The sequence below is a fragment of the Syngnathus scovelli genome, chromosome 1, assembly GCF_024217435.2.
Source record: "Syngnathus scovelli strain Florida chromosome 1, RoL_Ssco_1.2, whole genome shotgun sequence".
Taxonomy (NCBI): Eukaryota; Metazoa; Chordata; class Actinopteri; order Syngnathiformes; family Syngnathidae; genus Syngnathus; species Syngnathus scovelli.
This window is the reverse complement of record NC_090847.1, coordinates 21,713,193-21,727,884: the sequence shown is the minus strand read 5'-3', so window position 1 is coordinate 21,727,884 and position 14,692 is coordinate 21,713,193. Positions and strand designations below refer to the sequence as shown.

Below are 14,692 nucleotides of genomic sequence, written 5' to 3'. Positions count from 1 at the left end.
TGATTTGAAAAATAAAACGCTTGATTTCTGTGAGCAGTATATATAGTAGTAGTCTGTCGATGACAAGAGGTCAGACGAGGTGCCTTCTCCTCATCCATCACGTAAGCGCTCATGTCAGTTCCTCATTATGGCGACACGCAGTTTTAGCCATACGACACAATTATCCTGCGTACACAAAAGGTTCGCCCGATTGACTGATAACAATGTTGCTTTTGTGTAATTGGTTACCCCCTTTTGACCCGCAATTAATATCCATCCATCCATCCATTTTCTGAACCGCTTAGTCCCCACGGGGGTCGCGGGCGTGCTGGAGCCTATCCCAGCCGTCATCGGGCAGTAGGCGGGGGACACCCTGAACTGGTTGCCAGCCAATCGCAGGGCACACAGAGACAGACAACCAATCGCACTCACACTCACACCTAGGGACAATTTGGAGTCTTCAATCGGCCTACCAAGCATGTTTTTGGAATGTGGGAGGAAACCGGAGTGCCCGGAGAAAACCCACGCGGGCCCGGGGAGAACATGCAAACTCCACACAGGGAGGGCCGGAGGTGGAATCGAACCCGCACCCTCCTAACTGTGAGGCGGACGTGCTACCCAGTGCGCCACCGAGCCGCCCCGCAATTAATATCACATTTGCCAAAAGATATGCAAGCGGTGCTACGAAGAGCACAACTGAAGCACCAGATGCTCATGAACATTAGCAACCGGTTGGCATTATCTCGAGTCCTGTAATATTCATTTGATGAATAGTTTTCCCCTACATGTGATGAGTTCACTTATAGTAAATAACAAAATAGACCAATGTATTTGTACACAGACACTTTTACAATAAATAATCAAATGAACTATACATAAAGTTAAAATGAAGATTGATGATTATGTTATCATAGAATTTACCTAGAAATACAAATATGTTTGTAGAATAAGGAAAAAGAAACAAATATAAATTTCATGGTTTAAATGTAATTTAATCAACTAAATGTGCATGTAAATAAAATAACAAATAAATAAAACATTTGTCAGTTTAGATTTTGGGGGTGATTGTAAGTTGATTAAGCATTAATTATTTTACTGTTAAAAAGTCACATAAATACAAATTAGTAAAACTTTTTAACATTTTCATTTATTGATTAAATAATTCAATAAATTGCACAAAATTAAATGAACAATTTACTAATGAAAATATTAGTGAAAACAATTTGAATTTTCGTATTTTATTAAAAAGTTGGCACATGTATGATTACATTAATTAAAATAACAACTTGCACATAAATTATGAATCATAAAAAATATATTAACTTTTTTTTAAATTAAATGAAAAGCAAATTTATAGATTTTGCATCTTCCAAATAATTTCTAAAAACCTACGTCCCGTTAATACTGCTCTGTGATTTCTCCCCGGGCTCCTCTTCTAAACTGTAAAGACGTCACAAAGGGCTGACGTTCATAACGTGTGAAAGCCTGCCCCCTGGTGGACATGTAGCCATTTTGCAATACTACCGCCCAACAAGTGACGACAAAACGTGCCCCGCGACTCTCGGTGCTATGAAGGGGACAATCGTGTAAAGTGAGGCTGCAGATGAAGTCTTCAAAGTAAGGCGAGAAGAACTTGGCGAGTGAGTGAGTGATTTTTCCCGTTCATCGCGAGAACGGATCAGAGGAAACGAGTCAATGAGTAAACTGCCTTCTCGTGCATCAACAGGTCAGTCAGTGAACGTGTTGCGGCTCCTTGCGTGAACAATTCAGTGAATAAATAAATAAGAAAGTGCAGCGAACGATTCGATGAACGATTCTTTTGAACAAATCTTTTGAGTGAACCGATTCTAAAGATTCAGTTCACTTAAAACTGAAATGCACATCACTAGTACAAAAAACTACAGACGGCCAAAGGCTTCCAGGTCGAAATAGCCGACTGGATAGTGACATGGGCTCTTGCTCGGTAAGAACTTGGTTCGATCCCAAATGTGAGCATATACTTAAAGCTGCTTTTAGAATTGCAGCTTTAAGTGCACTCGTTAAGTGCACCTGCGTGAAAAGTTTTAGCTCCTACAGAACGTGAAAATGACCAAAATCTTTTAATGCACGTGTTTTTAACAAGGGTAACTTGGAAAACATATTGGAGCGCGGCCCCGAGGACTAGAACTTGACACCTGTGACCTTTGCCCATGATATTTCCCTAATAAAGTGGCCTGTTATTAGGTACACTTGAAAATGGCGGTGTACCTAATGGAGTGTCCATGTGATTCCCTCGTTAAGTGCAGGTGCGTGAAAACTTTTAGCTCCTTTTGAACGTGAAAGAAGCTAAAACTTTTCACGCACCTGCGCTTAACGAGGGTCACTTGGAAAACATGTTGGAACGCGGCCCCGAGGACTAGAGCTTGAGACCTGTGACCTTTGCCCATGATATTTCCCTAATAAAGTGGCCTATTATTAGGTACACTTGAAAATGGCGGTGTACCTAATGGAGTGTCTGTGTGATTCCCTCGTTAAGTGCAGGTGCGTGAAAACTTTTAGCTCCTTTTGAACGTGAAAGAAGCTAAAACTTTTCACGCACCTGCGCTTAACGAGGGTCACTTGGAAAACATATTGGAGCGCGGCCCCGAGGACTAGAGCTTGACACCTGTGACCTTTGGCTATGATATTTTCCTAATAAAGTGGCCTGTTATTAGGTACGCTTGAAAATGGCGGTGTACCTAATGGAGTGTCCGTGTGATTCCCTCGTTAAGTGCAGGTGCGTGAAAAGTTTTAGCTCCTTTTGAACGTGAAAGTGGCTAAAACTTTTCACGCAGGTGCGCTTAACGAGGGCATGTTGGAAAACATGTTGGAACGCGGCCCAGAGGACTAGAGCTTGACACCTGTGACCTTTGACCATGATATTTCCCTAATAAAGTGGCCTGTTATTAGGTACACTTGAAAATGGCGGTGTACCTAATGGAGTGTCTGTGTGATTCCCTCGTTAAGTGCAGGTGCGTGAAAAGTTTTAGCTCTTTTTGAACGTGAAAGTGGCTAAAACTTTTCACGCAGGTGCGCTTAACGAGGGCATGTTGGAAAACATGTTGGAACGTGGCCCAGAGGACTAGAGCTTGACACCTGTGACCTTTGACCATGATATTTCCCTAATAAAGTGGCCTGTTATTAGGTACACTTGAAAATGGCGGTGTACCTAATGGAGTGTCTGTGTGATTCCCTCGTTAAGTGCAGGTGCGTGAAAACTTTTAGCTCTTTTTGAACGTGAAAGTGGCTAAAACTTTTCACGCAGGTGCGCTTAACGAGGGCATGTTGGAAAACATGTTGGAACGCGGCCCAGAGGACTAGAGCTTGACACCCGTGACCTTTGACCATGATATTTCCCTAATAAAGTGGCCTGTTATTGGTGGACTGCAAAATGGCTCCTGGAACATCATGTGTCCGGCCGCTTTAAATCTTCAGCATCCAAAGCAATGAGCTTCTAGACTGTATACGAAGCTGACAGATATAACCCAGATAAGTTTGAGAGTCAACGCCTTTATTCTGGTTGCAACACGTTTACATAGTTGAAAGAAAATCATCACTTGAATATAGTCAAAGAATTCATCAGAACATGTGTATTCAATTAAAGTGTGTTTTTATTTGTACTATATTTTCCACATAATGCGAAAATGTCGTACCGTGACATTATCTTGCACACTTAGTCTAAAGTGAACAACAGTAGGTGGCGACCGCTAAAGAAACAATAAGGAAAAAAACACGTCAAAAGCGGCGCTCCAACGGCCTCATGGTCACTTCAGCTGGACGTGGATCTGCTCCACTTGCCACACCAACAGCAAGTTGATGGCTTGCAGATCCTGAACTTGATAAGCAAAGTCCTGCTGGGGCCCGCCGTTGAAAGTCAGCTGGAAAGCGCCACTGCCACACTTGATGACAATCTAGACGGCGGAAGGCAGAGTGCCGGTTACTTTCTGCAGGTTTTGAATTTAGGTGATGATTGAACGCCGACTTAGCGACGCACGTCACCTCGAAGGAGAGTCCTGGTCCAAAGGGGTTTTGTTGGGGAAGGCTCCCGGTCAGCTTCTTGCCCAATTTGCCGCTGACTTTGGCGTTCATGGTGAAGCTCTTCGTGCCAAAGTCGATGTTCAGGTGCAGCGCATTGTTGCCCGTCTCCTTGCTGCTGCTGTCACGCACGTCCAGGTTGATCACCAGTCTGCAAGCACAAAAGTGATTATTGAGGTATTAAGTTGAGTCATCATCATCATCATTTAAAGCAACAAGCGCGCAAGACTTGAAGCAATTCACCATCTCACAAGCTTGTCACGCTTTCTCCCTTAAGGAAACTCACGAGAAGGAGAAAGGTGTTCCGTCTGTCCACTACCACACAGTGCTCCCAGGTGCCGCACATCGCAGGCCAATCCAGTTACGATATGGTTTTCACTGCTGCACCATCCACTCCTGCAACGGAAACACAGCAGCAGAGGATGCTGCCACCCACGCGCACACGCGCACACGCGCACACACACACGCACACGCACACACACACACACACACACACACACACACACACACACACACACACACACACACACACACACACACACACACGGTCACCTGCATACTGATTGTGGCTCATCTGTATATAATATCTAAGTATGCAGGTGACCAATGCTGTCCTCTAGTGGTAATACAATGAAAGTTACACTTTTATTCTTTATTCATTTAGGATTTTTTATCGTACCATGTTTATATTTGTGTTACTTAAGAAATATTAAAATACCTCAAATTTTAGTATCCAATATAGGAACCTTCCTGGGGACGGGGAATGACCAATACTTCTGACACTGGGACTACAATTTAAAGTTCTGCTTCTGTATATGCTTCCCACAATGGCCAGCAGAGGACGGTAGAGTAACAGTAAACACGTTGACTTGCATGAGGTGAACTAGAGGTGCACAAACTTTGGGTGGGACAAACGGTGCATGCAAAGTTAGTCACTGAAAATACAATTAGCTTGTGAGAAATTTGTCGAAAAGTATCTGCCAAATTCTCTCCTTTTGTATCAAAAATGTTCATTGAAGTGTTCTGAAACAAAAATAAAAAACTATAAATTTGAAGATTTCAGCATCTTAGCACATTTTTCCGTTTCTGCCTCCCAGATGAGCGGCCTAATTCGAAAAAGGCCTCATACCTTTTCCCCTGGTTCGGCTCAACATCAAAGTGCAGCGCACACTTCCACAGGAGATGACTTTTCCTTTTCCCTGGCCTGTGCTATTGCTTATGATCGATATTAAACAGATGCAACGCATAAATCACGCAGGAGGCGCGGCCCAAAAACCGCTTTCAAGTACCAACAAACTCTGAGGTCGGTAAGCAATTCGCAGGCTGTCGTTGTGTTCTCTATTTGCCAAGAGCGAGGAAGTCGGACGGCATCACACCAAACATTCTGTAAATAGATAGAGCCTTCTGCCCAACCAGCAAGCATTCAGTCCATTAATTTCACAATAGCAATCGGAAAAAGTCCAACAAGGTGCTTCCTGTGTGTGACAATTGCTGCTTTGGTTATTTCACTCTTAAACTGAGATGATGTATGAAGCTTAAATGAAAAGCCAGGCCACAAAGCGGGAGCCTCTTAGTGAGCGCCTCCTACTGGTGTTTAGTGGAGTTACAAATAGGACAGTTTAAAAATGTGCAAGTCTTATTATGTAATGGAAAGAATAAAGTAGAAAGCATTGGATAGAAAATGCACTCGACCCTTGTGAAGATTAACATTTTAGATAATGGATGGATGCATTCGTTTATAACTGCTTCTAAATGTTGTACTCTTAATGTTGTACTCTGGATAATGTGTAGTTATGTGCCCTATATGCTGAGCAAAAAACGTGTAATGACACCACCTGGTGGCCACAAATAGGGACTGATTTCACAAATCCTGCATTACCTCGCAAGGAGACACAATTGTTGTTTGGTCACTCTACAATTTGTTCGCAACATGCCCGTATATGCATATACTAAGTGCCACAAACGCTAGCAGGCTAATATCCTGATCTGATCCACGACTATATAGAGTAAGAAGAGGTAGGCTACATTATGTACCAAATTTTCATCGTTCGCTCTGTGATGAGAAGAACATCACTGAGGTGAGTAAGAAGGAGTTACAATAAAGGCAGCTAAGATTGGCTGGTCTCATGCAATCGCACCGGAAAAAGAAAATAGAAAATGTAACAACGAAAAAAAACCTTATTTTATGATAACAAATATTATTGTATATAAATGTTTAATATTATACACTTAAGGTGTGTCCTGTGACAATATTTTAGGTTTTCTATTATGGATGCCAGCCTTAATTGGAAAAACACACTTCGTTAACCTAAATCCTGACTCTGTAATCTAATTACTAATTACTTTGTGTTTTGTTCACAATCTGAGACAAAAATTAAATCAGCGAAGCAGTGGCTTGGATTTACAAAAACTCATAATCCGAGTCACCACTGGATCTTTCCTACTGATGTAGCAGCGACCATGCTGACCCATGGGTTTTTGAGGAAGCCGAGCTTTCACAATGTCTTAAGGCGTTCCAGCATTTTGATCAAGAACGCACTGGACGGAACACAGCCTTCCGAGAGGAGGAAGCGGCATTTCCACAGGACATCTCTTTGGATTCTTTCAAGGTTGCGGCAGCGTGCTGAATTGTTTGACTCGCGGAGATAAACTGCACCATTTGTTTATCTGCTCTTCCTTGCACTGTTTGGTCACAAAACTTCTTGGAACGGTGGTCCAGAACATACTCGCCCCTTTCCTCACTGACTCTGTTTGTTTGTTTTCTTTTCCAGAGCCGCTATCTTTTGTTAGCGGTGGTGGGTTTTTTTTTCAGCGCGGAGCTCTCACAGGGGAAATTTGTTGAGTTTGTATCTACAAACTGGTGTTTTTGTAAGGGCCGTCGCTTATCTGCAGCGCTCCTGAGGAACAGGTAGGAAACAGTGCCATTTCATGTGTAGTAGTCATGCGGGAGGGGTCAAAGGTCAGAAGTTAACGGAGGATGACGTGAACAACCGTCATGAACAGTTTATGAGATGCATCACATAAACACTGAGTGCTGTTTTTATGTAATACAATTGGCATTAGGTGATAGCAGGTGTGTTGCCATGCTGGTAAAACACCAAAAATTGTTTTTGTAATAATCTAGGCTTTGGTAACTAAATATTGGTAAAATGTTTTCTTTCTACCGAATATTCCATCGATGTAATTGGACAAAAAATATTTGGCATTATAAACAAATTGTACATGTGATGCATGTATATACTGTCCTGACATCGGACACCGGTATCTGAATGTGGAACCAGGTCTGGTCTGAGTCAGTGAACATGACTTGACTCTCGTAGTAAGATCAGGTTTATCGTAATTGAATTATTTATATTACTGAACTGGGTCATTTCATCTTTAGCGAAGATGTTAGTTGTGCCGATATATAATTGAACCATACCGTGGTGTACTGACCTGAACTGACCCAAGGTTCGAGAGTCCGATCCAAGGAGGAACAACACTATCTGTTTTGTACGACATTAGCTTGGAAATGCCGCAGCCTACATTGTAACACGATCACATTTTTTTCTATGCTCTGCTATTGCGAGCCAGCTTGACTGGGACAACACATTGTTGTCATGGAACAATAGTGTGCAGGAAGATGGCCTAACCCCATGTGTCCATGCAACCAGATCAACTTCAAACCACACAAACAAACAAACAAACCCATCCCGTTCTTGTTATGACAAGCCTGCAAGTCTGCCTTTTGCCAAACTATAAATATAATACTGCTTCAACTAATAAATAATGTTTTACTCTTGCAGGTGAGGGATTGTATGACAGTGCTGATTGACAGACCCTTTTGAAAACTGTGATTTTACCATATTGGTTGCAGGTTGCTGTTCTACAGAATGTCAACCATCACTATTTTTTTTTAGTTTTGTGCAAGCTCTCTGTGTAAGAGATGAAATTGGTGCAGCGTTCCAACATTGCCTGGGTTCTGCGTAAAAGGCTCATTGAGAAACCGCATGGTGAGGCTTTGATGCATCAAATTTTCCTTTACAGAATATCTGTGTGTTAAGCATTATTTACTGGGTTCCGTGTTAAAAATCAAAGGTGGTTTATTGTAGAATCTGTTGGCATTGCTCTGATGTGCATAATTTGGAAGATCTTGAAGTGAAAGAGAATTAGCTGGCTTCTGTGTAAATGACATGCGGTGTGTTGCAAAATCTTGTGAAATGGTGATGCACCTTTTTTTTATGATCTCTGTATGAAACAGGCTATCGTTTTTTTGGCAGTGGCTTATTGCAAATTTGCTGTTAGGACGCTGATGCAACTGTATTGGTGGGTTTCTGCTTCAAAAAGACCAAAATGATAATCTCTTTAAATAAGGATGTGGAAAAGAATTGGTAATCGGTGACGCGGTTAAAAGCAAGTGCTGAAGCCAAAATCTTCAACAAGGACTTAAAAAGACCAGCAGGGGGGCCGTCTTGGTCATTGTCCCAGTGGCTCCGAGAGGCACCTCCTTCTCGCAAGCTTTGAGAAGCCCACCCATAGCTCCTCTGGCTCGCAGCTGTTTGAAGTTGTGAAGTTGAATTTGGAAAAAAGAAATCCAAACAAACGCCCTCCCCCTCTCCCCCTGCCAACCTTGCCGCACGCAGGAATCTATTCCTGGAAGGAGGTAAGAGCGACGCTGGTAGATTAAAAGGTGAAGGGGGGGACAAGCAGTAGCTCTTTAATTAAAAAATACAACTTTGTCTTAACTTCCCTGCTTGGTGACAATAGCCCAGTGGAAGAAGTCACTCTTAATGCTCCTTTTGATAATACACAAGCTTTTGTGCTACACTTTGGGACTGAAGTGTTTTTCATATTACCGTATCACTACTTTCCTGTTCTTATGGGGGTTTCCGAAAAAGCATTTTGTCAGCGGATGTGCAAAGAACCTAAAATTAAACAAATACAACATTCCAGTTGTCGTTACATACGTACAGAATACAAGCCGGACAATCACCGCCTTGGCCCTTAATCCATCCAGACAGACCGAGAACGTGCACGTGTAAACACGCATTCCATCGTAGGCGCACACATGCAGCTGCAGATTTTCCGGCAAGAACGCAGTCGCCTTTGGACCACTTGAAGCACTTCCTCTATTATCTGCGGCAGCTCCAGATAACAAGCTGATGCCTTCATGCTTCCACCCTCTCCCCACGCCTGAGTGCACCAAACACGGGGGGGAAACCCGCATGTTGTGCCCCCAAGCCTTCCGTCCCAAACTTATCTCCAGCTGTGTGATGTGGGACCTGGGCTGAAGATAAAATCATTAATTACGTGGTTTTGTTCAGTGTGCGCGGCTGCGGAGTTTGACACGCTACACCGAGAGGCTTCTATGGAGCGCGATAACGACTCAGGGAAATAACGCGGCACAAGCACGCAAATGACCGACACTGTTATATCACTGTTAAAACTGTGGTTCTCAAACTGGGGGCCCTGGACCCCCAGGGGTCTGTGAGCTCTGCCGGACTTCTTGATTATCTATTGTTGACTGTTCATTTTTGCAAGTTGAAAAAAAAACATTCCTTTCAAATCAAACACACTAAAAACCGCTCCACTTTGTTTGGCTCTCGTCAAGTCGCAACGGAGTTCACGGCATACGTATACATGCCAGAACGTGTGGGGGCCTGCGGGCGGTGTGCCGTTAGCTGCCTGTTATCGAGTTCATGTCCGAGGAAAACACGATGAGGGGCTTCTTGGGGCAGTGAAGACCCCTGACTGACACAATGAAGTAATCCCTTCTCGTAATTAAAGGATGAGGAGAGATCAAAGCACAAGTTAAACAAAAAAAAAAAAAAAGGACATCCTTGTAAGATTTAACGGCGGCAAATATTATTGTCTTGTGATCTTCCCAGTCTAAAAGGAAAGGTAAGTGACAATATGATTGGCTGATACCAGAGGAGGGTAACATAAGTCCTGTGGGCCATATGCAGCCCACTTTAATCTTTTATTGGGCCCACTGTATGGAATGTCTGTTTTTTGTTGTTTTTTGTTTTACAAAAAAAAGATATGGATGGATGGATGGATGGATGGATGGATGGATGGATGGATGGATGGATGGATGGATGGATGGATGGATGGATGGATGGATGGATGGATGGATGGATGGATGGATGGATGGATGGATGGATGGATGGATGGATGGATGGATGGATGGATGGATGGATGGATGGATATGGAATTACAGATTTGACATTTTTATGATTTTCCTTTCAGAATAAAATGATAACATGCAGATAACTGGATTCCATAGACGTACATCAGAAATTGATATGCATCACTTCACCATACTTCCTCGATGCCGATTACAACTTTTGTTGTCATTAATAATATGCAGAGAACCAGTAATTGAGGATAGGTTCCAAAAAACGACAAACTACAAATAGTGGCAGTGAACATGCAAAACAAGCGGAGATTCGAGTCCCAACCCTCAGAACTGTGAGACAGACATGCTAACTGTTAAGCCAACATGCCGCCTTTTGAAAAGATCTCTTGTTTTTCTGACTTAACCTGGGGGCGAAAGCACATCGGCTTCATTTCCTCCCCCTTTGCCGTGAGCTCTGACAGTGTTGATCTGGGCCTCCATTGCCGGGTGTCAATCAAGCGCTCAGCAGGTACAGTAGATATCAGGGCGGGAGGCGGAAGCCATCTGATGTAAAATAAACATTTCAAGGCCAAGAGAAAGCACGACGGGGCTGGCGGTGGGCGTGAGTGCAGCTGCGAGCTTGGGTGGGACAGCTGCTCGCTTCCAGAATGTTCTCTTACTGCCACATGGAGGAGTTTTCTTTCAAACTTGACGCTGCTCTTTCACGGACAGCCGCCCGCAGGTCCGAAACCTTTTGTGCTCGTCTTTGTCATCTCCCAATATTGGTTTAGGAACAAAAGGAACCTGCTTAATTTAATAGAGCACCTTTGCCAAAAAAACTTGTTTTGGAAACGCTGTTTCCTATATGTAGCCACCTCGGGGGACAAAGGACAAGCTACCACAATTACTGTGAATATGACGTTTATTAGTACGCCCAATGGCAGACAATAAGGCAACAATTTCCAACCCTTATGCTATGATAGCTCATCAGGTATGGCATGGAAAATTAACTGACTTCACTACATTCACCCAAACTTTAGTTTGGTCATTAGAAAGATAGACTGGACCTTAATGCCAAAAACAATAGTAGTATACTATTTCTACTACTACTTAACCTGCGGCCACCTATAACATCATGAATTGGACTAGTAAAGGTTATTTCAAACTATTTACTACACTATGTTTCCATGAGGCACTTGTGGTTTGGTTGCTCGGTTTAGAATCTGTGAATCACCAGTTAGTTGGTTGAGTGTTAGTTATAGGAATCGAAGACTTTGGAGACCAGTGGTTTGGTGACATTGCAGCATACCTTTTTTATCTTCTCACCCCATATGTAAAAAAGGCTTCAATAATATGCAGTGGAAGCTAAAGGTCAAATAACAATCAATTGATCTCTGTTGTTTGATAGATTGAACAAGAATAACTAATTGCCACTCAACTCAGCAAAATCACACATGACAAAAAACACTTGAGTAACTTTGAAAACCTGGGCGAAACATAATTAGCTAAGAACAGTTGAAATATGTCTCCAACATGCATACGAAAAATTGCAGTCGGGCAAAATGTACTAAAATACACAGGTTTGCATTTGGGGAATAACCTTGTTGCTGTGGTCCCTTCGAGAGAGGACAAATCGAGGTTCATTTGTAGCTACTTCCTTGACACCAACTTTACCGTTACCCAGGGCACCAACATGTCATTTTTACAGCTTTGCTTTGACTTCTATAGTGTGCTTGTATGTGTGCTCACAATTGCGTGTTGGAAGATGTGCAGATATCTCTGCAGCTATCTGTCTTCAGGCATCCCCCACCACCCCCCCCCACTTCGTTCAGCTAAAGTAAAGTCGCTGGGGGCTAACGCACGTCAACGGCGGGAGCTCGTTTTGAGGGTTTTTGACACTTGCGGCGCTTTGAGGATCAGCATGACAGTTTACCCCCGACTAGAGTCTTTTATTGGCGTGGGGAGCAAAACATGAATGGGTGGGGGGGTAAAGAAGGTAAGGAAAAAAAAAAGAGAGCTGCCGGCTGTCAGGGCCTGTAAATGGTGATTTTGTTTCACTTCCTTTCCGAATCAAAGCGTCATTGAAGCCTGTCCAAAAGCAGCATGTTTGGCCCTGCCACCAGGAAAGACAGCCCCATGTTATTTATTTCGTAGCTGGAGGTTGTTCTCTCCGAGGTGTTGATGGAGCTTCGCATACCGCGCTGCCGCGACGGACATGTGCACTGTGGCAGGCCCCACTCCCGCCCACAGCCGCCTCACCCCGACTCCCAGAACCTGCTCTTTTTGGTGGGCGTTGCAAATCAATGCAGCTGGAATGCAACGGCAGCCAAGTGCATGCCCGCTGGCTTTTTATCAGCCTGTCACATTAATGAAATACAGCACATGTCGGGATTGCTCAACGTCCGCTTCAACTTTTAAACTTGTCTGGCCTAGGCTTAATGATGTAAGCGTTTAATGGAGCATTAAAGTCACCACGGGGCAAAAACCACACAGCGATAGTGTCGTCTCCAAAATATGCGCGTATAAGGTGAAGGGGGCTGCTGCAAAGATGCTTATGCTTTCAGATTTTATTTTTTAAATGCGCTCACTGTCAGGCTGCGGTACATGTGATGACCAAACTTGATGAAGTCAGTCCTTGTGCAAACCAGACCTCAAACACACAAAGAACTATGAGATAATTTTATGATTTTCTTTTATGAGGGGATCAGTGGCGATGCTCTCACATACACCGCAGCACAGTATTTAGCGTTGAATAATTCTGCAAACCACAAATGAAATGGGGCGTCTTTTGTGTCAAACAGAACTGGTACCTTGTGGTTCAAGGATTTGTGTGATATCTTGATGTTGGTAGACGAATTAGCAAGTTGGCTGGTAAGACTTTTTTTTTTTTTTTTAATTAAAAAATCATGTCAAGCATACGTTTTATACTTGATTACTTTTAACGTAATTATTAACAAAACTAGAATGGATCTGTGATTTGAATAGAATTTCTTTAGCATTTGGAGAAAAGGGTCACATAACAAACACAACAAAACATATTGCTTTAGCTGATAAGTTTCTACATTTTAACGTGGCTAAAGGATTTGTGCACGTTTCCCTCCAAAAAATGCTAATTTAATTTTGAATCGTACAATTTCAGGATTATCTGGCATTCCCGATAGAAATTCTATGCAAATTGTGTCTTTGTGCCAAAACAGCTATGCAGCTTTGGATTGAAGCGACCGTTATTATGGTTTCGGAAACTTGTTTCCAACTGTTGATCAAACCAGTCTGGCGGCTGGGAAACTGTCTCCTTGACATTGTCCAACAAAAAGGGAGAACTGGAAACCCATGGTTCCACTAAGCCATCTGCTCGAAAATCATCCCTGCAGCCTGATTTTATCACTCATTTGATAGTTTCCTCATCCAACGTGGAAAAGTAACTTTGACTTGAATAAGGATGCATATTTCATGGCATGGAAAACCTCCTCGTTAATAATTAACATTTTAAGTTGCATAATTACGTGCATGGCAGACTGTCAGTGTTAAGTCAGCAAGCAACACTTTAAGCGACAGAAATGCAACTATGCACGATCTGTTGTCATTTTTTCTTCTTGTAATGTTCCGAGCTAAAACCTGCACTTATCTGACTGCCTTTCTCGCTTTGCATGGAACACCGACAAGTCGCGTCATGCCACTCAGCCCATTATTCCTGGCGAATAAAGCAGCCAACCTATCGCTCTTGTGTTGATTTACTCGCTTGTGCCGCTCGGTCCTCGAGGGCTTCATTGCGGTCAAAGGCATTTCCTAATGTGCCGAGGCAAACGTGGCAGAGAAAACGCATGTGCAGTAACAAGTCATTCTGGTGCAAACATTCGTCACACCTCACAACACCATTTGTTGGCAAATAATAGCAAGCAAACAAACGAGTTGAGTGACTTTATAAGTTGATTGAAAGCAGGATAGACAGGTAGCCTGATGGCTTGATAGGTCAATGAATTTCCCCCTGGGGATCAATAAAGTATCCATCCATCCGTCCGTACCTCCCTCCCTCCATCCATCCACGTATCTATCTCACCTCAAAGCTCCAACGATTGTTTACTTAATTGTTTTACAGAGTAGAATTTCAAAGGCTTGACATTATTTTCTCTTCGTGGACAGACGAACAGATGCCCGCCTGCACGATGCAAAATCTTACTCTTCTGAAGTCTTAAGAGTTAGCGCTAGTCAACAGGTCGGCAGTCCAGGTTAATGGTTTGCTACTTAACGCACTTGACTCTCAAATCCAGGTAACATGCGTAGTTCGAGGCTCAGCCAGGAGCTCTAAGCAAATTGTCTAGGTTTTCTCCTGTTTTATTTTTCATGGTCAGGATGTGTTTGTATTGTAAAAAAGTCTCATATATACATAAATATATGTATAGCAACATCAACAGATCCAAGAGAGGGTATTCACCCAGGATGTTGCCCAGACTGGACTGTCGAGAGAGGCCATTGGCCGAAGGGCTGAGGATTCAAAGAAGCTGTGACAGGAGGCTTTTTGGATGGCCTCATGAACCTTGTCGACTTTCATGAATACAGAAAAGC

General features: G+C 43.0%; 1 protein-coding gene across 4 annotated transcripts in view; it reads right to left on the bottom strand.

Annotated features, from left to right (window-relative positions):
- Positions 1-3,487: 3,487 nt before the first annotated feature.
- Positions 3,488-14,692, bottom strand: part of LOC125986819 (galectin-4-like) — a 52,873-nt gene continuing 41,668 nt past the window's right edge. Inside the window, exons 1-4 of one of the 4 annotated variants that reach the window (XR_007487784.2) lie at positions 8,983-10,296; positions 4,319-4,457; positions 3,997-4,183; positions 3,488-3,908 (exon numbers count right to left, since the gene is read on the bottom strand). Coding sequence is in view for 3 of the 4 variants with exons in the window: in XM_068649931.1 (XP_068506032.1) it covers positions 3,762-3,908; positions 3,997-4,086 (237 nt within the window). In the remaining variant the exon portion in view is untranslated. Of the gene's footprint in view, positions 3,909-3,996; positions 4,184-4,275; positions 4,458-7,467; positions 8,924-8,982; positions 10,297-14,692 lie in introns of those variants that run through there. The other 3 variants (XM_068649931.1, XM_068649933.1, XM_068649928.1) reach the window with 3 other exon arrangements.